The sequence below is a fragment of the Chenopodium album genome, chromosome 4, assembly GCF_948465745.1.
Source record: "Chenopodium album chromosome 4, dcCheAlbu1.1, whole genome shotgun sequence".
Lineage (NCBI taxonomy): Eukaryota > Viridiplantae > Streptophyta > Magnoliopsida > Caryophyllales > Amaranthaceae > Chenopodium > Chenopodium album.
In genome coordinates this window covers 75,754,879-75,777,134 of record NC_137837.1, presented here as the reverse complement: position 1 = coordinate 75,777,134, position 22,256 = coordinate 75,754,879, and the positions used below count along the sequence as shown (strand labels likewise).

Here is a 22,256-nt window from a genome sequence, read left to right as displayed (position 1 = left end):
CAATGTTCATTTTATTTTTTACTAACTTAAATTTACCAAAATCAATTTTGATTTGATAAATATATTGTGAATCATGTGTAATCAATGTTTAAATAGTAAATGTCATGTAAAATGAAAAAAAAAAAAAAGAAAAAAAAAAATCAAATTAGTGATTTTAGAGGGAAAAAACAGCACCAGAAAGTGACATATAGGTGTCTGTTTTAGTATTAAGTTATTGATTGATTGATTATTGATTGATTGATTATTGATAGAAGATTTAACAATAACAACTATCCATTGTCAGAGTTTTCTAAGGCTATTCTCTTTATTTAGTAATGGTAAAATAGATGTAGATTATTCCAAGTCGTGAAGGAGCATTTTTTAGCCTAATATAGCTTTTGTCTTTGATGACTATACTACAATATAATTTAAATGATACCAAAATACTTTTTCATTCATTAGTACCAAGTTTCATAGAATTTAAACTTTGTAAGTAACAAAATATAAGTGAGATAATATCATCTAATCACAACTTAATAACAGGAAACATATTCATTAATGATTAAAGTCATTAGAGTACATGACATATACCGAGAAATTTTCAAAACACGTAGTGAGTAAGGGTCTGTTCTCATACGATTATTTTCAGTTCAGTTCAATTCAGTTTAGCTCGTTCAGCCCTAATAAGTTCAGTTTAGTTCAGTTCAACTTTTAATTTCCTTGTCTTATAAAATATTCATTTCAATTCAGTTCAATTCAGCTATAATAAATTTAGTTTAGTTCTGTTCAGCTAACTTCACTCAATGAAAACAATCCCTAAGACTTTTAATTAGCCTCATTCCAGACACGGCTCACTCGGGAGTACTAGGTTCGTAAGCTTGTTCGACTCGACTCGTACCCAACTACCTAGCTGACATGTTTACCACTAAACAATAGGCACAACAATACAACATTTACCTGAAATTCTTCAATCTCTCTTCGCTTCCCGGCGACTCGTATTCAAACTCCCAAGAAGGCAAGAACAATTGAATTTTGCAAAAGTAACACCCAATTTCTTCAATAATCTGTAATCAAAAACCCTAAATTCACGAGCTTAATCGTTGAAATAAAATGGCTGATCGTGATAAAAACTGGGATTTCTACCTCCGAACACTCTCAGCAAGTGCCAGAGACTCCACTTCACCTGCTTCCGATCCTTCTCTTCTTGAATCCGTCAGTTTTTCTCTCTCTTAGGGTTTTCCCCGTCTCCAATTTCTCTGAAATTATTCAGTTCAATGTAAAATTTTGATGAATTTTGCTTGAAATTTGTGAGCAGGTAAAGAAGCTTTGTGAGCTTTGTAAAGCTGAGAAGTCTGATGATTTAGTTGCTCGAATTTATTCCTCCATTAACAAGCTATTTCAACGTTCTGTTGCTTCTCTCTCCCAGTCTCGCTCTTCTCATGGCCTTCTCTTGCTGGTGAGTGATTAAATTTTCATTGATTTTGGGAATTTATTTTAAAATGTTGTTGATTTGTGCATTGATTATTGATTTATTTCTGGGGAATTTGCATTTTATTATTGTTAGAAATTGGAAATTAGAAATTGGAGGGCGAGATAGTTGAATTGGTTTTCTACAAACTTTTTCTTGAACTTAGAAAAAGGATGGGTTTTCTTGACCTGAGGATTTCTGCAGAGATGTATCTATAATTTGGTGTTTTTCGGAGGCATCTATAATGATCATTGTTAGATATTAGTTATGTTTTGAGGGGCTCTTTAGCCTTCTATCAAGTGTTTTTTAAAATATTTGCATTGTGGAGTTTGGGTTCTTAAACTAACTGTCAACTCGAGTCATGGAGTAGAGATCAATTTCACCTACACAAGCATGTTATCTATGTATTTTACCTATTCTGAGTCATGGGATGTTTGGTTCATCAAATTGGAATGGATTGCTATGGAATCTCATAGTAGAGAGGTATGGATTCTAAAACCCATACTAGTCCTAAGTTATTTGGTTTTATTGTTGGAATGGATTCTATCCTTCATTAATAGAATGAATTGTGAATTTTAGGGGAGGGGTGGGTATGGGATTCCGTGGGTATGGAGGGAAATTAGAACCCCTTGGGTATGAAATTCCATTACTAAAAACCTCAACCAAATTACCAAACAAAAACTAGATGGAATGGATTCCAACTCATTCAAAATGATCCAACCAAACGACAAATGAAATGTTTGCCAAAGATGTGAGCAATATATATGTATGTTGTGTACTCATTGGAAAATCCTTAATGGTTGCTTTTTATCCGTATCCTCCTTTAGTTTTGCCTAATTCCTTGGACAATAGTTGGTTTCTTTATTAAGCCAAATTCAGGATCTTGGATATTAACTAATGATTACTTCAGAGTTCAGATGTGGATAGAGACGTTAAAACCTTATATCTTGGATGATTGGATAAATAAAGTTTTGGAGAATTCTAAAAAGGTTTAGGTTAGAACATTACCTAGGTCTTAAATTAAAGCCTGGTGGATCTACTGCTCATTGGTATATTGAGTTCAAGAGTACATAGCCTGATAGCCTTTCCCCTGACAAGCAGAGAGCTACTTTCGAAAACTTCAAAAGTTTTTTTTTTTTTTCCTTTTGATTTTCCCCATTTGGAGGAAATATGAAGATTTAAGCAAACTATATAATGGTAAGCCATAGTTTCTCACGATGACGGTGACATACAAATACATAAAATACAATATGCAAAAAGGTATTTAGGATCGATAACTCAGGCATTCTGGCTGCAAACACCTGTATCACTTACTAACCTAAGGGATGAAGATGTTTAGACCTTGTACAAAGTCCATTGATAGTTAAATTCTTAGTTCGTGTATGTTGTTTGTATAAATTTATATACTTATTAAAATTGTCAATGAAGATTTTATTTTTTACTCCTTGTGGTGCTTTCTTCTCAACAGGCCATTCTCCAATTTTTCTTGGACTTTGGAGAGTCTGTTCTTCATGATGCTGATCCCAGTCTGAGGACATTTTTTCGTTCTTGCTTGAGCCGGTGATTTATCCTCTCCTTTATATCTAATAAACAGTATATCAGGAATGCTAAACTGTTAATGTCTGATGTTCCTGCCCATAAATGTGTGTAGTTGTATTCACAATAAGAAAAATGTCAAAGGTGAACTTTTTGTAGTTATGATTCAGTCTTTTAAAAAGAATAGACCTTAATATACACACTTTTGTCTTATTACACAAATTTAATTTGGTTTTGATATTAGGCGTTATTGTTAAGGGTGATTCCTGTATGGAACTGAATTTATCTAATGATAGCACTAAATCCCATATTCTTTCGACCTATCAATGGGTGAATTTGAGTGGTATATGAACTTTAGTAAAGATGTTCAATTCCTGTCCAAGCTTGTAGAATTTGTGCGTGTAGACAGTTGGTGTTAACAAACTATGTTCTAAGCAAATACATTGTTAAGATCTAAGGTTTGAACTGTGTGCATATAATTAGCATTGGAAAGGGAATGAGCAACCAAAAAGATCACTCCCATTTTATGTATTTTCTGCCTAAAACTGAAGAATATACACGCAGTTATTACTTTGGAGGAGCATTTGGGATAAAACCCTTAATATATTTAAACTGGAAGATGATGAAATAGCTGGAATGATGTGTCTGAAACTGGATGTTGATTGTACACAGTCCATATTTGAAGAGGCTGTGGGCCAGCAGTCCAGCACAATTGAGATGCAATTAGCCGAAATACACTTTCCAGGAATCTTTGTGGGGGTATTTGAGGGTCACTTAGATTATCCAGTAAATACAAGGTAGTATTTTGCATTATAGAAGACCATTTTACTATTTTAGTGATGTTTAGTTGGTGTCTGTAGTCTTATTACTCTTATACCATCTTAACCTTCGTATAAAGTGACTCTGTGATTGGGTGTGATCGGGTCAAAGCTGGCTAGCTATGAAGGATTAATGCCTAAATGGTATGTAGTGCTTTGAGATCATCAAATCTCTTGAAGAATAATTGGCATTATAAGAGGCTCTAGTGCGGGAATTGTTATGTGGCATATGCCGACTTGGATTAGAAATTTAGAATGCTAGGATATTGAAGAACTTTTTTTAAAAATTTATTTATTTATAATTATTTGAACTTTTTTCTAGTTGGGTTTTAAGATGTTAATCATTTTATATTAGTGAATTGCAAATCCATAGTGTATACTTCCTCCGTTCTGTTAATATTGCAACAAGGAGGAAATTACGCATCCCAAAACACATTTTATATGCTAAATATCTATAATTGTGTAAGAGTAAAAATTATAAAAAGTTGATATTGTGAAAGTATTATATGAGACGAATCCAACAAGATCCCACTTGACTATATTTTGCTTAACGTATAACTCATATTATATGGTCAAACAAGAGTGATGAATAGTGTAAAAAGTCCATTGTTGCAATATTAATAGAACGGAGGAAGTATATGTAATACTAGTTCAGAACCCGTGCCACGCACGGTTTTATAGTAATTTTGTAGTAGTATTTCAATATTATTTATTAGAAAACGTACCTACAAAACATAATCACTGGAAATAAAAAATCATAAAAAGTAATAAATTTATAGTTGCTAATGTAAGTATGTAACACAAGCAGTCACCTAAAAAGAAATAAATTAATGCAATTACATAAGACATACACATATACTCGATTATATTAATTTTTTACTTCAATTAAAAATAATAAATAAAAAATATAATTCACAATGAATCTTAAAATTATTCTACTTTTAATAATATCTATATCTAAGTGATACAATACTATTAATACGTAACTATCCCAAGTTCAGTAACAAATATATTTTTTTTTTAAAATTTTCAAATGTATTAATAATTAGATATCTTAACGAACTTCTTTCTTTTTGATAACCCAAAAAAATCTATAAAAAATAAACATTAAAAAAAATCAATAATAACAAAGTTTCTTGGCGGGAAAGTTTTTTCTGATATGTTTATACATGTATTATGGGGATAATGATGGGTATTACTTTAGTATATAAGTAAGTATTGATGTAGTGTGTTGGAGGCAGCTGTATTAGCATATTAAAAGAAGCTGGCATCAGGATAATATATTCTCTTATGTTGCCGACCTTGTAGTTATGTAGTATGAGAAATGCAATTGATGAGGTCTAGAAGTGAAACTAGTAACAAAGCATAATATTGTTTAATGGTGCTTTTGTTTTAGCTCTAAAAAGATGAAACCACAATCTGTCTGCCACTATCAAGAAACGAACCCTTCACTATCAGCACTACAAACATGAACTCTTAATCTTTATAAATTCAACTATAGCTGAGGTCTAGATAATGACACTTTTAGTTTGAAACGTTGAGGCTCGTAAACAGTTGTTTCTTAGAGACATGCTGAGAAAAGTATTTTTGGCAAGGGGAGTAGTGAAAATATTCCTAGCTTAATGCAATCAAAGGTGAGATAAATGGATAATGGGGTTGGGGCTTGGAACTCTTGGAGGGAGAAGTGATGAAAATGGTAGCTGGCCCAAGGGCTAAAAATGAGAAATATGCGTACTTGTGTACATAATAAACTTTCAATGAAGAAAATATTATTGTACATAGTTTAGACATTGGAGCCATAGTACATCTACAACTCTTTTAAATGAAATCTAATCACTCTTAACTTTTAAATGAACCCAAGATGGAAAGGTTTTCAATCTGAGCCAAATTTGTGACTATGAACTGTCACCATTAAAAAATCAAGAGTTATGGGCAACAATTAATGTTTTGAGGATAATAAATTCTCAACCTTTCTTTTGGTAATTGTTTAAGTCATGGCATTCTTCTTCTTTTTTTTTTTAAAAATTATTTTTTTAGTGAAGTGGCCTAATATTAACTATCAATAACTTAATGTTGACTGCAGTGATTTTGCTGACCCTGTCATTGCAGAGGCAACAATCGAATTTCTTATTGTGAATAAAAAGAAGCTTCAGACTTCATTTCCAACTGTGCTACCTCAAGTATGTTCTGGAACTGTAATGCTATTCTTTATAGGAGAAGTGCACACTCATAGAATTTATCTAGGTATTGCTGATGTCAAGTAAAGTTGCTTCTTTGAAAAGTTAAATTCCTTTTGGCACAACCCAAGTTATGAAAATTATAAGGAAGCCGGAGTATATCTGAGTAGGTGTGATTGCAATTTTTCAGTAGGATGAGAAACTCAAGGATTAATGATCCTTGTTCCTTTATCAAATTATATTCTTTTTGCTCTACCAAGTGTTTTTGCTGCTCATATTTCTCTGACACTAATATTTCTTAATCAAAGTGTGCACTCATGGTTGCTTTTGCTTCTATTTCTGCCATTAAGTTGATTGTATTCTATACCTGAAATTTCCTACTAATTACCTCTTTGTAGGCTTAGGTTCTAGATGGATTTTTAATGTGTTAATCTTGTATTGATAAGGCTTTTGAGTTGTATTTTAACATTTGTGATGTTAATTTTACAAGATGGAAAGCAAATTTGAGTTATTAGTTTGTTTCATGTGCTTGCAGTTCTTTCCCTTGCTATTGAAGCTCATTGCATGGAATGGAGAGAAGTAAGTATTTCTATATTTGTTCCATTGTATGCTATCAAATGGTGGAAGTCTTCACCATATTCAAATTCTTCGGAATCTTGATGATTGGTGCTAATGGTTTGCATCGCTTTATTAAAATAAGATATAGGTAGGAATGGCAACGGATCGGATTTGGGTCGGATGTGGCTAAATCCGAATCCGATCCGTTTAGTACACGGACCCTGGACTCGGATCCGAATCCGAATCCGAGTCCGAATCCGAAAAATCCGAGTCCGAATCCGATCCGACTCATAATTTTCGGATCCGAATCCGGTCCGTTTATTCGGACCTCCGAAATGATCCGAATATTTATTTTTATTTTTATTTTTTGTAATGTCATATACTTATAATTGCTTGCATTGTCATACTAATGAAAGTATAAACATAACATATTTAAATTATAAATTAAGTTACATAACAAAATTTTGCTACAAAACAAGCAAATAATTGTCCCAAGTTATAGAGCATATGCTTATACTCTTGGATTCGGACTCGGATCGGACTCCGTCGGACTTTGTGTAGGGTCCAAGTCCGATCCACCTCCTATTCGGATTCGGATCTATTTTATCGGATTCGGACTAATTTTAAACGGATTCGAATCGGATTTTTTCCTTCGGATCGGATTGGATTCGAATCGAACTCGGTTTAAATTGCTATCCCTAGATATAGGTGGGGTATTAAAAAACTACAAGAAAGGATAGTGGGGTTAATAGTTCATTGAAAAGTAAGGGATGTGAGAGGAGAGAAATAATAAAATTAGTAAAAGTGAAAACCATGACAAGAGAGAGATGTAATATTAAAATTTTAGTTGGGTTTGCCAAAAATGCAAGTGACCCTTTAAAAAAATGACCTATAAAGGAAAGCGTAACACTTAGGCCGTGTTTGGGGAAAAGCTGAAAGCTGAAACTAATTGTGTTAACTGATTTTTAACTAGCTAATTATACTAACTGATTTGACTAACTTATTTTGTTAGCCGATTGTATACAAGTGTTTGGTAAATAGCTGATTGCTTAAAGTTGATTGATTATGTGAAATGACCAATAAGCTAATTGCGGGGTAGGTAATTCATATAAGATTTTAATTTAAATGGGGGTATAAGTGTCATTTCACTATAAGAATTGAATAAGCTAATTGAAAAAGCTCCAAAAAAAAGAGCTTTTTGGAAATAGCTTATTTAGTGGAATAAGCTCTTTAAATAAGCTTCCTGCCAAACACCTTGAATTAGCTTACCTAATAGTCAATAAGCTAATGTTGGTCAAATAAGCTAATTTTGCTCAAATAAGCTAGTTACCAAACACATCCTTAATAAAATAAAATGGAGACATGTTTTTCACGTGGAGAGATGCATTGCTAGCACCTTAGCCTTTCTGTTCATGCTGTCATTTTGAGTATTTCGAACCATCGGCTTGACCTGTGTACAGTATCCATCGGTCATAGTCTTTGTTGCTTGAGCTCTTCATTCCAACCAAGCTATCTGTAATCCTTCAATACGGAGTTATTACCTCTCTGGTTCTTTATTATAAACTTTAAACAGAACAAATTCATTGAATTGGCGTTGAAATGGTTGGATCAATGCTTGGATTGATGCATGCATAAGTTCCATTGTCTTTGATCCATGTTACACAATTGTTAGCTTAGATCAAATCTTGTTCAACTAATATCCTTCGAACAAGACCACAGAAAAATTAGTATTTGCGGAAAAAGAGCTAGAGTAATATAGAAAAATTGGAAAACCATGTAGTATCTGTGATTGGCAGTCAGTCCTTTGTGAGCCATGTCCATAATAAACTTATTGTGCACCCATGCATAAGTAAAATTCATTGGTAATAAGCTTATGTGGTTAGTTGTTCCATTCAGACATCACCAGCTTCATGTTCTGCTACTATATGTATTCTTTGACTGCAAACACTATTCTTGGATAGCTGGCTACCTGGCTGTTAAGCTGATCCCATATGGATGTTCTCATTGAAGCAGCTTTTTACTCTCTTGTCTGGTAACTAACATAGATTATGATAATTTTGTATAAATCTTTTAAATACTCCCTCCGTTTTTAAATACTTGCTCCACTTTCCTTAACCTGTCGTTTTTAAATACTTGCTCCATTTCCTTTTTTGGAAAGCTTTTACAATATTTAATTCATTTCTCACACTTATTGGACCCAACATAATTCTCTCTCTGCTCCTATTCTTCCACTACTTTGGCTTTTTACAATTTTTTATTCTTTCAACTACCCTACTACCTCCATATTTTATTATTTTCTCCAATTTCTCCTAAAACTCCGTGCATGGAGAAATGGAGCAAGTATTTAAAAACGGAGGGAGTATCAAATATGCATTTATGTAAACAAGACCTGTATATGGTGCAATCATATATGTAAATGTACACATTGTGATACATTCTGTTATAGTGTTATATATGATAAAGTTAACATTTGAAGTTCTTATTCTACTCACCTACCGTGATCTAAGTCATCTAACTAAAGTATCAGCTGATCATTATACATTAATTTACTTTGCAGGCTTGAGAAATCATTTCTGAAGATATTTCCTGCGCTAGTAGCTCCCGGGTCATTCTTGGCTTTATTTCCAGCTATCGCAGACTTGCCTGGTGAGTTTGCAATAGTGTGTCATATACCGGAAAATGTTACTGAAAAGTCTGGAGTGATTTGTTTTTCAAAATTGTCTACATTAAGCCACATAAGATGACATTGTAAGGTCAAACCAACTGGTTTGCACATGATTCTCTTAAAACAATCCTCTTGCACGTTCATGGTTCAACTTTGTTAGTAGGGCAAAAATAGCCCCCTCTCACTAGCAGTAACTTTACATGTGATGATTGTTATATCTTTTGCAATTGTCGTAGCCTATTATAAATTCCTATTAATTCTTGGTAAGCAGATTTTATCTGAAGCCAAGTGCTCATTTGAGTTTGGCAACTGACCATTGCTGTCTCATTTATAGTTATGTTAGCACATTTAATATCAAATATTAACCATTGTAGATAGTTGTTTAAGTTTTCTAGGTTGGACTTGAGGTATGAAAGGGGGGGGGGGGGGGGGGTGGGGGAGTTTTGTGGCCGTCGTCAGCTCTCTATGAGAACAAATTTCTGATCCTTTTTTTTTTTTAATCTTAAAGAATCTTAGTCTAAAGGAGTTTCCAATTTATCATTAAAGAGTTTATAATAGTGTTATGTGCTTATGATGATTACCTTTTGGCTGTGCTAGTCCTGGTTGTTGCTCTTGAAAAGGTGGAAAAAAGCTCTGGAACACTGGTTGGTAACAGCATTGCTTCAATCAAGAATAGTACTGCTCCTGAGGTAAATTTGATGAAACTAGAACTTTTCAGTATCATACTCCTTTTAATCTGTTGTCTGGACAATTTTGAAGTACAATAGATGTTTTTGGATGCAGATGCTACTTGCCTTAATGGATGAGGCATATACTGGCTCAACCATAGCAGGCGGAGAAGGTGACTCTGAATCTGAGGATAGCAATACTATAGATGTTGCTGATCCTGCTTTCCTTGATCTTCTTAAAGATGAGAATGACTTTATCACTGTATGAATCTCTATTTATGAATTATGATTATGTTTTCACATATTTCTGACAAATTAATTTTATAATAGTATAGTAGGGATCTTGGTGTTGGGTTCTCTATGTAATTTACTTTTCTTTGATATAAAGATGACATGGCAAGGTTTGAACCTGAAGGTTAAGAGTTATTATCAATTAGGTTGAGCATGAAGGGGAAGAGGCAGAGGGTTGGGGCTAGGGGAAGTATTAAGGAGCTTTAAGCATGTTCCAGGTCTAGACCCTGCATTATGCATTTTATCTGCTTTACAATGCCTTTTGGCAGTGTCCACTTAAGAAGCAACATGGAAATACATAAATAGCTAAAAGTAACCTTACCTGGTAATCTGGTGTAGACCATTGGGAGAAATATTTTTTATTTACTATTTACATAATCCCTGTAGATGATATTTATCATCTTGTATGTTTGCCATTTAGTGCATTATGCCAATTACCATAATCAACATATAGGTTGATGTTGATAACAAACTTGACTGAAACTGGAAGCGTTGCACTTGCTGACTTCACATTTTTTTTACTGCCGTGAGACTAAAGGTTGACTTAAGAAATGATGGTATGTTCCAGGAACGTCATTGGACATCACCTGCAATTGCTGCAGCATTACAGGCTGCTACAAGTGGTGTTCAGTCTGACCGGTTGAAACAATCACTAAAGATCGCACCTCGCCTGCTGGATGTATATTTTGCTATAGCCTTACGCGATGTCAATGATTGTATGAGACTTCTTCCATTTTCATCTGCTTTACTTACTACTTCATAGTGTATAGACTTGTTGCTTAGGTCATTGTGCCACCTGCTGTTATAGTCACTCTGTCATACTGTAATGCTGTAATACATTAAGTTCTGAAGCATCTTTGCCTTTTCTTTTGGCAGCCTTGATCTGTGCGCTTATTCCCATGCTTATGTTAAGACATGCTGCTATATTCCCAGACAAAATTTTTTCATATGAGGTAATGTGCATTTGATTTGTAGGAAGTCTAGAAATTTTACTTAAACTAATATAATGTCCACTTTGCTCATCTTCTTTGTCTTGATGTATTTAGAATTGTTAAAAATCAACATTTTAAGGAGCATTAGGTAAATTCAAATGCAAACCTATTTCATAGCCGCATATGCATTATGCTCATAACTTAGGCTTTCTTTGTTATGATGAGGACTTCTCTTCTCTGCTTGATATGCAATCACAAGCTATTTATTTTATTAAATGCAAACTTTTTGTTTTGGTTCTTGTTTAGTTTTTAAAATTAAAAGTTAACATATATGCCTAGATGAGTAGATGTTTGCTTAGAGTATACAAATAGATGTTCCAGTTTCTAATTTTATGATTTTGATAATTTTTAGGCTTTCTGTTTGTTGCTCTGATACTCCGTATCTTGCTGAGGGAAGTATCAATTAGTGACAATTATACTTTTCACACAGGTCAGAAAAAGACTCTTGGAATTTATGCTTGCTTCATTTCAGCGCTCACCAGATTTTATCTCACTTCTGAAGGTACCTTAGTGGCTGTATATGTGTCATAATTCATAATTGTGCTGTGTGCTTAAACTTGAAGAAGAAATCATCGTTCAATTTTAAAACTTGTTTCCTAAGAATTTATTGCTTTCTAATGCTCTGCAGAAACCTATCGTGGACAGACTTGGTGAAGCTTATGACAGCCAAGAGAAGGTTGAACAATCACGTTTTAATTTTAGAATGTCGATGTATTTGGTAAATGTATTCTGAGATTTGAATGTATTTTCTTTGGTAGACAGAGTTGGCTTTACAACTTTGTTGGGCTATTGGCGAGCATGGAGGGGGCGGTGAATCTCACAAAGATGCTGCTCGTGAACTTTTTGAAAGTTTGGAGTTACTTTTATACGAGAACCTCTCATCTAGGTAAGTTCAACCGTACTTTCTCCTTGTTAAAGAATAAATTTTTGGTGTCTTTGTTGACAGTATTTTGCTTTAATTTTGAAGCCGTCTTGGTCTAAGACAAGGCACCACTAGCACAGGCTCTGAGAAGGCGGGACAGTCCAGACTTCTATGCTTTGTTATAACAGCTATTGCAAAACTTGCTACTTATCACCGTGAATTACTACCTAGGGGTCGTGTATCCTTAGCAAAGGTTTGAAGTTCATTTGAAATTTATAATTAATCTTGGATTTCCTACCGGATCTTGTGATATCTGTCAGCTTCTTCTTATAATGATGTCTCTCATGACCTTATCTGGCTTTACCTGGGATCATCGTTTGATTTGAGTTTCGGGGATAAGGGAGTATTTTTAAGCATTCCCAACTGAAGAGAACAGGGAGGGATTCTGATGTGTTGTCACTGTACAATGTTTTGTGAAATATCTGCCCAGGATGAAATTGGTTTAGTCTGTCCATGGCTAACTGAGTATAACATCTCAGGTAGTTCGATCTCGATTATCTGACGCAAGGGTTTGGACAAGGGCTCGTGATTGTTTGGGTTTACTGAATGAGCCTGCTATATGTATGTCTGTGTTGGGATCTTCACGACATCCCAGGGGAGAGAAATATCCAGGAACTGTGAACTGGAGTGATGGTGGGACTAAAATGATTGCTCATGTCCCATTTTATATCTTGGCTGGACAAGCAGGTTAGTTTCTCGTTGAAATTTGGTAGTTGTGCAAGGCATTTTGCTGTTCCTGATTACACTGTTACTATTGGATCAAATCCATGTTTTATAGTACTTGTTTCAGCTGGTGTGGCTTGACTCCTATGGGTTTACATCCTTTTAAATTTGATAAATATAAATACTTTATCTATGTGACTTGGATTTGGATTCTACCTTTACCCTGCAGTCCTTTGTTACCTTTGTTAATTAACTACTTTTGAAATCTTGTGCAAGAATGTAATTTGCTTTGTTTGAATATGAACAACTTACATTGAGCTATGTGGCTGACTCAAATTAATGTTTCATTTCAGGCCCCCCATTTCATGATTTTGCATTCTCAGACATCCTTCCAAACAGATGATTGATGCAAAATCTGCAACAAGAGATATTGAATTTGTTTCTGTTTATATTTTTTGCTGAAATTGTGACCTGAGTAGAATATCTCTCTTGCCTCTTGGGTTCGATGAAAGCTGTAATTTCTTGTCATAATGCCTTCTTAACTGTTTCAAAGTTATTTCGAGAGTAGATCGTGAGTGAAGGTAAAGGTTGTGCATCGATCCCTTACATGTACTTTCCTTTCCAGATGAGGTGTGATGGGACTTATATCTGTTTTGCATTCCGGATTTGATTGACTCTCATCCTCATGTTATGCTGCCGCTCTTCAGACCAATACTCTGGCTTATCACCAAGCTTACTCTGGGCTGAAGTGATCAGTTGTTGCAACTTATTTGGAGTGCACTTTGCAGAGGACAGCTTCAGAACTCTCAAGTTGTTGTGCAACATAAAATCTCTTTTTGCTGTGTTCAACAAATCTCTACTTAATTTCTTACTACTGGACAATAAAACCTGAATTCAAGACTTGTATTTCAGTCCGTCTGCACTCTGCAATAAAACACCTTCCAAAGAGGAAATATATGTAAAATCTTTGATTATGTTTTGCTGATTCAAGTCTGTAATTAGTACGGTGATCCATCAGCATTAGAGGAAATTTGTACAGACTACAGAGCAATGCCTGTGGATACGGCTATGCAATGAACACCTTCAGGTTCAACATCATGCACCCCTCAGAAGTTCAGTATCAGTCAAACTCAGCCTATCCTAGCGGCTATCGCATATGTACAGATTATAAACACTTGCGGTTAGAATGATAACCTTTCATTAACACTCAAATCTAATAGACAACATTGAGTCTAACCGACTTCTTTAAGTTTTAATAGAGGGCTTTAGTTCATGTTTATTTGTAAACAGAATAAGTTTTTATACCGGCCAATTATGGTATGACATAAATATGTCTAATTGTTTACTCCAATACTCCCTCATCGCTTAAAAATCGTTACATATGACTTTTTAGTTTTTACGGAGTTAAAGAGAATCAAGACCTATTTTAACCTTAAATATATCCACTCCATACACTTAACAATTATAAAAAGTTGAAACCCAAACAAAATGACTTTATTATATCTTACCATATTGATTAATAAAGTTGAAAATAAAAAAAAAAAAAAAAAAAAAAAAAAAAAATTGAAACAAGTGAAAGCATTTTTGAGAAGGTATAATAAAAACCTCTTTCGGCTCTTTGTCTGAAATTCTTTATGAGATTTTCATGAGAATGCTCAGTAAATATAAATTAATATGCTCAGTAAGAATTTTCAGGTTTGTTCCCTACTAGTCCATGATCAAGGTACGCGCGCAAAATTATTCACATTTGTATTTGCCTGATTTTTTATTTATTATTTATTTTTTTTTTATTTTTAAATTGCAAAACCCTAACTATTGTTTATGCATTGCAATAATCAATTTTTGTTCATATTAATTTAATTTGATGAAATTGAGCGTTTCTTCATTGTAGTTATGTTTCTGATTTCTATACCTTTGAATAATTGCATGTAATTGTGTACTTTGAAAGAAGATTAGAAACTACAGTTTAAATATTGAAATTAAAAACTACTTCGTTTTTTTTAATCTAGTAAATCTCAATTTTTGGTTCTTGGAAGTATCATTCTGTCTTAAGCCTATTTAAATAATGGATCCTCAAAATGTATGTTGATTTTGATAATGGGGGACTTTAAATTAGTCTCTTCAATAATGTAGTATGATTAGAGGTTAATTTGCATACGTTTATCCGATTTCGGTTAGAGGATATGTGAATTGCTTAGGTAGCTGGCGGTTAGGAAGCACGGGACCTTCTAAGACCTGAGGTTTCGCCGTTTTTTGAAACCTCGATTGTTTTCGTGATTATAATGCATAGAAATGGTTGGGACTTAGTTGTTCATTTCTGAGACCCGAGTTGTTTCCGTGCCTCCATAGGTTGGTGTAAGTAGCTTAGGGTAGAGCATAGGTGCATTTCCTTACCATTGGTGAGGTTGAGGGATCAAATCCCTCTTTCTACTTCCGGCGTGGTCCTTTAGTTTTAAGGAGTGGAGTAGGCCGATGGAGAGTAGAGTTGTGTCATGGTACAATTAGAACGGAGGAATGTTACAATTAGTATGTTGTTAGTTTGTTACTTAACTAGAAGTGTCAAGGAGTATTTTGTAGAGGATAATAAAAGCGTGAAATGTATTTTGGGACAGAGGAAAAAATGTATTTACTTTAGGGGTGAACTTGAACTAATACATTTAGCCGCCCATCATCCGATCAATAGATTGGGTTGTGATGGTGATGAAGTTGTAGGTGCATCTAATTTTCCAGGTTTTGTTTGGTTATGACTTTATTGATCAATTTTGCATTAATAAAGCACTAACCTTTATTGTTTCATAATACTAACTACTAAGACATGCTTTTGAGTTCGAATGTTAATTGCTGGCTTTTAGGTTATGTTAATATACAGAAATTATATGCTTTGACTCAAGTAGTATTGGTATTAAAAAAATACTTTCTTAAATTACAATATGTTTATTCTAAGAGAATTAACAGTCAAACTATGTGAGTATTCTTGGTAGTTTTGTTCATTGAGGGTTGATAATGTAACCCGATTTTTTAATGTTTCAAATTTTGGTTGAATTCCAATCTCTTATATATTTGTGTGACTGATCACAGATCCCAAAAGCTACATCTGCTTCCAAAATCTTTTTGATTTTTCAATTCTTTAGAGCATATGGTAGTCTTTTGGACATTAATTTTTTCAATCAATACTATAATATTAAAATTAATGTGTACCAGGCTTGTTGAGCTCTCCACTATTTTAATATCTTATCTTATGCACACCTCATGTTATACTGTTTAATTTTACATACTATTAATCTCTTTCTAACGAAGATTTTTCGTCTTTTGAAGCATGAAATTCAATTTACACTAAAATATTGACTATATGAGGTGTACGTTACGCAATTACGTACGCACCTTGACAAAGACAAATGGCGATGACTGCTGCAACAATATTAATTTTAGCTGATTTTTGAAACTTTTTTCCCTCCCTCACTCTCTCTCTGTGTACATTATATGTAAATATTCCCTGGTAGTTTGACTGATATTATATTAAGTAATGAGGGATTGGAGCCACTGGAGGACTATCCCGAATCTGGGATACATCTTATCAGTTATCAGTTATTCAATACACTTGTACTTTGTTCACCGTAGCTCTTTAGCTAAGAGATTATCTGGGATATATTTTGTCAATTTGTGTTTGAGCAATAAATTTCCCGAAGTAGACATGTTACATGCTAGCATCATTAGTATTATTATTGCTGTCAATATGAAATGGTATTTTGAGGAACTCTTGTTTTGTCTTTTGTTTGTATTACTCTGCTGACTACATGATTGTGGTAGGTTGAAATCTTGAGATCCTCAAAAGTATCTTATTGCAAAAAATTATAGTCATTAGCAACTTTCCTGTGTCCCAAATGCACAACAAAGTCCTTCACCTTCAGTTGTTGACATCAATGACTAAGTTTTGGTGAATGTAGTTATTCATTTTATCCTCAACATAAGAGATTATGAGTCTAATGATGTATTATTCGTTTTGCTGCAGTCTGCTGTCTTTACCTTTTACAGTTCTATCTAGTTTGATTTAAATGCTTGGAAGATTTGTCTGTTGTAAGTAAGGAACCCAATTGGGAGAGAGAGTTGCGCATTTGGGGGGGGGGGGGGGGGGGTTAGGAATATTCTCTGCTATCCATGCTGAACAAGCTCTCTTTACTTTCATGTTAGTTTGTATTTTCCTCGCAATATATATGTTTTTTTTTTTTTTTTGTAAGTTGATCAGTATACAATCTGCTGTCCTATGCTACAGAAACATCTGCATGCACGTGTGGGAATGTTGATGCGCTTTGTCATCACGAAATGATGTCATCCCTTGAATGACTCTCTACAAGGTATGCATTCCTTGGACGCAAAGTAAAAGATAAGCAAGACAGCACGATGTAGTGTACTGAGTATGAAAGCAATCCTACTGCTTGATTGGAAGCCCACCAAGGAGTTCAATTTCACTTCCCCATGTTGTGGTTATTGACAACCATGAACATACCTCTATGTGGCTTTTACTAATTTGTCAGTTCCTCAAACATGCGAAGGTATTCTATGTTAAGTAGAGAGGATGTCCTCATATATCCTAATGTAGGCGGCAGGTGAGTCTCCTATCATACCTTATGCATTTATATATAAATTTTGTTTTTGTTTTATTTTTAATTGTATGGTTAGAATCTTCAAAATAAATCATTTGTGAAAGTGTTGTCATGGCATGGATCAGGTAGTACCTTACTTCTGGTCAAACATAGACATTTAATAAAGGCTTTATATAGAATGAGCAAGGAGCAGGTTAATGACAGGTGGGAGAGTCAGGCATGAGGAATGAAACGTGCGCGAATGTTATAAAATAATGGAAGACAATCCACATAGGAATTGTATTGTATTTGGAATCTTTCTTCAAGGGAATCATATGTGAATGTTGCATGATTGATTAGTCAATTGGAATATGTGAAAATTCGAAGAAAATAATATTTGAGAGTAAAATTTGCGGCTAAATCTAGAGGCTCTGTCAATCTGGTTGCCAATATATGAATATGGACTTGACCTCTCATGATCTTTGACTGCAACTCTGATGATTTGTGTTGCAACAAAATTATAGATTTCTTTTCTGTTATATATAAATGAAGATTTTGTGTAAATTTCATATCTCGTAGTATTTGACAAATGGATTTCTTTTCTGTTATATATAAATGAAGATTTTGTGTAAATTTCAATTATGCGGATTCAGAATAACTTTTTGCTCTCATGTTTAACAAATGATATGTTTCTTTGTGATTTTAAAATTTACCTTGATTTAAAATTATATAAATGAAGATTTTGTGTAAATTTCATATAAATGATATGTTTCCGTTATATATTAATGAAGATTTTGTGTAAATTTCATATCTCGTAGTATTTGACAAATGGATTTCTTTTCTGTTATATATAAATGAAGATTTTGTGTAAATTTCAAATATGCGGATTCAGAATAACTTTTTGCTCTTATGTTTGACAAATGATATGTTTCTTTGTGATTAGAAAATTTACCTTGATTTAAAATTAATTCAAATATTTATGAATTATGATCCTAGCTCAACTTGAAGCTATTGCTTTTAATGCTTCTGTTGTGTTTCCCATGAGTCAGTCACAAGTCTCACTACTCACCAGAACAAAGTGATTGTTTGACAATAGTTGGTAGTTAATGAAATATTGAGCCTCTCTAATGATGTGTACCAGCATTACCTAGCTAGGTATGGTCATGGGCGAGTAATGTTGGTAGGACAGAGACTAGGATGGTTGTAGTTCAGTGGCTACAAGGAAGTAAGCTGTTTTTTGTCAAACATTTCAGTGTCTGATTATCAGGAGTTTGTTAGGACCAGCTTGAGCCCCCATCATTAGGCCATATTAAATAAAATTCTTCTACATAAGTATATGCAAATTATTATATAATGAGTCAAATAAAAATTGATTACTTAAAATATTTTGGTCAAATTTGATTAGTATAATGTTTATTATCCTTGCTGAACAAGTTCCGAATTATCTCAAGCTTAGTATTCCATCTCTTTATTTCTGGCATTCATGGTTTTCCACGACTACTACCGTACTACGTGCTGAAAATCAATGTAATATCATTCTGGATGTTTTAATATGCACTTTAATAGGGTTGGTCAAAATGGGATATTTGAATTTTCTTAGAAGCTGATAAGCATATTGCCTAAACTATGCTGAACTCTTCAGCTAAAGATTTGGAGGATCTGAAATAATATTAATATAAGAGTTAATCAGGATTCATGGCCACTATTATACCAAATGCTTATTAAATAATTCAGATTGTTTATCATTTATGCTTATCAAAACACTTTTCAAGTTTTCAGACATAGTCGTTTATTTGCACCTGCTGAAATTATCCTGTTCAAATATAGGGGTCAAATATGTTTTCTATGAGTTGCCAAAAAATAATGTGGTTTGACATCTCTAATAGGCGTACACTTACCTGGCTGCCGAGGGCAACTAAATTAGCTCATCTTGACAATAGAATAACTGTTGAGTATGTTTTTTTTTTTTTTTTTTTTTTTTTTTTTTTTTTTTTTTTTTTTAATTAAAACCTAGGAAGTAGAATTAGAATGACTGCTTAGAATTTATACAGTATTAAATTTATAAGTGATACCATATTCATGTGTGCACTTGTATAGTCCTATACACTGGTAGAGGGTAAGATGCCACTTCTAGATTTTTTTTTTTTTGTTCTGTGCTTTACATTATGGTTGTTGAAAGGTAAATAGTTGCGCCACATAATGTATTCACTGGTTGCACTGGATATGTTTGATGGCCAATGGTGTTATCTCACCCGCTTGATGTCAAATTGTCAAGTATATATAGCTTGTTTCCTGGCATTCTTATTTTCTCTTATTCTATGGTCCTTTTTTTTTTTTTTTGAAAGAATTCTATGGTCCCTCTTATGTGCTTTTCATCTATTAATTTTGAAAAGCCGTTTAACAATATCAACTTTATAAGGGGAAAAAAAAAATAGACAACAACATCATTTAACTATAAATCTTTGAAGGATTTTTCTGAAATAATGTGACAATTACTTGTTTTCTTAGGACTGCGATATCATATTATGGTTATAATTTAAATTTTTTTTTTTATATAGTTTTAAAATTTATAATTTTGAACAATTGTTTCCATGGATTAATGTTATCTTGTAGAATATGCTTCCCACGTGAGATATTGACTTGGTGATGGGGTGGATGACATGATATTTTACCAAGTCTTTTTAGATGACTTTCCCATTTCCATGCCTTAATTTTGTTGGAGTGGAAGGCAAGCTCTAGAAATGAAACGTGGAATATCTTTTTGGAAAACTTAAATTAAAATTTATTTAATGCTTCTATAAAAGAACTCAACCCTTAGCAGTTTGGGCAAACTTGAATAACCTTTTAAGCCTTTTTTTTTTCCTCTGCTTTTGCATTAGTCTTCAAAACCTTCTAACTGCTTTATTGGAACTTGGTGATTTAATGGAGGATTCTATGAGCTCCACAAACCACAAGAACAAATCTAATTTTTCTGGTGATGGACATGAGGTTTCTTCTGAAGATAGTGGTTGGTCTTCATACTTCGACAACTCCATAGCTATCAGTAATGTGGAGGATACTGTTACCTGTTCTGGTTCTGAAAACTCTTCCATATTTTCTGGTGCTGCTGTTTTGGTAAAAAAGATGAACATGAATAATGATGATCGTGTTGCGTCAGCTAGGTCTGTTGCTAAAAGGAGAAAGATTCTGGCAACTTATATTGATCCTGAACTGGAGGACACTGCAATTTCTCCTGTTTGTAATTCTGAGGTAAGGAGTAGCTCTCATGTTAATCCCTGCAAACCCATAGTTTGTTGCCTTAGTGTAAAGTTTTCTTGATATTTCTTAAGGTTTCCTGTCAACTTCCCTTGATACTAAATCAATGTTTTTGTAATTCAGGCTGAAGACTTGGAAAAATTGCAAATAAAATTACAAGAGACAGGTGGTTTGAACATTTTACCACCAGTGCAACAAGGGAAGCATGACTTTTTTAGCCTTTTTCAGGTATAATACAACTATTTAGGAATTGTTTCAAATGTATTGCCTGCATTGGTCTGCATTTGTGCCAAACAATGTGGACGTTCTTCACTTCTTTAATATTTCACTTAACTAAATATTTTCTGGCATTTCTATTCTTCAGGAAAAACAAAATACCTCTAACCAGACTGGAGAAGTACCACATTCAGGTTATATTGGGAAAGATATCAGCTATGCAGGTCTAAAGGAAAAGGGACTCTGTTTGGTTCCAGTATCTTTGTTATTCCGAGTTAGGTAAACAAAGACCTGGAAGATTGGATAATTTACTTCTGATAATTCAGCAGGATATGGAAAAGGACGACGATCTTATACAATATTGCTATCAGGTCACACTATATTGAGAAGGAATGGTCTTTTCTATATTTCCTTCACGGATCTCGAGGATGCAGATCAGCTTCCCTGCAAAAAGTCTATCTCATACAGCTTCTCAAATAGTCTTTGGCTAGAAGCAGGAGGCTGCGTACATCTTGGCCTCTCCTGACCCTGCCTCACTGGCATATATATGAGTTATTGATCTTGTTGGTCTTGTACTTGAGCATAATTACCTGAACTGAAAATTACTGGAGTATCAGCTCTTGATAGAGTAGTGGTTCAATTTGGTCAGCCGGCATGGATGAATGAATAGCTGTGTCTTATACCCTTCTTTTGAGATTGAAGGAGCTTGAAGGCCAAAATCACTGGAGTATCAGCTTATGTAGCATATGTTCAGAGTCTGGGTTTATGCCTTGATGCTATAAAAGATCATTTATGCTTTGTAGACCTGTGGTCATTAGCTGATAGGAACTGTGCTTAGTATAATAACATCAGTGCCAATCCTGTTGCTGCCAACGCCAAGGAGCAAGGGCATATGCTTTGGCAGATTCATCAATGGAGTAGAATTGCTGCTTCTGTTATCAACTTATCATCCTCAAAAGGGTTTAACAAATACCTTTTTAAACCCTTCATTTATAGTAGTCGTGTTCATAGTTGCCTCCTCTTGCTAAGTTTGTGGGAAACAACCTTCCTCTTTCATGTGATCAGTAACCCTATGAAGGTTTGCATGTATTAATGAATACATATTACCTGTTGAAGACGTGAATACTTGTACAGATTCCTTAATTGTAAATGTGAATAAGTGTAGTGCTGGAACCCAGTGGTGGCGGCTGCTGTGCTGTGGAACTCGAATTGTTTGTGTTATTAAAAAGAAGCCAAGCCTATATTCCTGATTTTGACTTCTTCTAATTTTAATGTTTTTAGTACAGAACTTATATTTATTTTCTATTACATAGATCACTTAGTTTTTGGAGAATAAATGTATACCCATGATGTATAAACTATTGTAAGGCACCTTTTTTGATAATCTCTTTCTGACGATTTGATAAATGATAATTAATGCAAAGGTACTCTATGGCTGTATTATTGTATTCCTAATTTGTTTTTTTTT

The 22,256-nt window shown here is 33.9% G+C and overlaps 2 protein-coding genes across 4 annotated transcripts; both read left to right on the top strand.

Annotated features, from left to right (window-relative positions):
* The first annotated feature begins 915 nt into the window (after positions 1-915).
* LOC145627309 (uncharacterized) lies at positions 916-14,078 on the top strand. Of its 3 annotated transcripts, none has more exons than XR_014111368.1 (17): positions 916-1,191; positions 1,295-1,435; positions 2,916-3,007; positions 5,885-5,981; positions 6,514-6,557; positions 9,094-9,182; positions 9,799-9,890; positions 9,985-10,131; positions 10,729-10,876; positions 11,037-11,113; positions 11,583-11,654; positions 11,781-11,828; positions 11,911-12,038; positions 12,120-12,267; positions 12,554-12,761; positions 13,091-13,251; positions 13,363-14,078. XR_014111368.1 is itself a non-coding variant. In XM_081679702.1 (16 exons), exons 1-16 carry the CDS (start codon positions 1,090-1,092, stop codon positions 13,138-13,140), a joined length of 1,683 nt encoding a protein of 560 aa, XP_081535828.1. In that variant the 5' UTR covers positions 916-1,089; the 3' UTR covers positions 13,141-14,076. The 3 variants fall into 3 exon arrangements, 1 of the variants encoding a protein (XP_081535828.1); XR_014111369.1 differs by having other exon boundaries at positions 13,091-13,324; positions 13,445-14,078; XM_081679702.1 differs by having other exon boundaries at positions 13,091-14,076.
* A 208-nt stretch (positions 14,079-14,286) lies between these two features.
* On the top strand, positions 14,287-22,256 carry LOC145627308 (uncharacterized). The gene is made up of 5 exons (XM_081679701.1): positions 14,287-14,460; positions 17,008-17,287; positions 20,246-20,566; positions 20,696-20,800; positions 20,937-22,256. Exons 2-5 carry the CDS (start codon positions 17,246-17,248, stop codon positions 21,069-21,071), a joined length of 603 nt encoding a protein of 200 aa, XP_081535827.1. The 5' UTR covers positions 14,287-14,460; positions 17,008-17,245; the 3' UTR covers positions 21,072-22,256.

Bases quoted from the DNA above. Each gene is read 5' to 3' on its own strand.
- LOC145627309 (XM_081679702.1), top strand. From the start codon at position 1,090: ATGGCTGATCGTGATAAAAACTGGGATTTCTACCTCCGAACACTCTCA. The intron at 3,008-5,884 runs GTGATTTATCCT...TGTTGACTGCAG, and splicing joins TTTCGTTCTTGCTTGAGCCG to TGATTTTGCTGACCCTGTCA. The intron at 11,829-11,910 runs GTTGAACAATCA...TTTCTTTGGTAG, and splicing joins CTTATGACAGCCAAGAGAAG to ACAGAGTTGGCTTTACAACT.
- LOC145627308 (XM_081679701.1), top strand. From the start codon at position 17,246: ATGTGGCTTTTACTAATTTGTCAGTTCCTCAAACATGCGAAG. The intron at 17,288-20,245 runs GTATTCTATGTT...GATTTAATGGAG, and splicing joins AGTTCCTCAAACATGCGAAG to GATTCTATGAGCTCCACAAA. The intron at 20,567-20,695 runs GTAAGGAGTAGC...TTTGTAATTCAG, and splicing joins CTCCTGTTTGTAATTCTGAG to GCTGAAGACTTGGAAAAATT.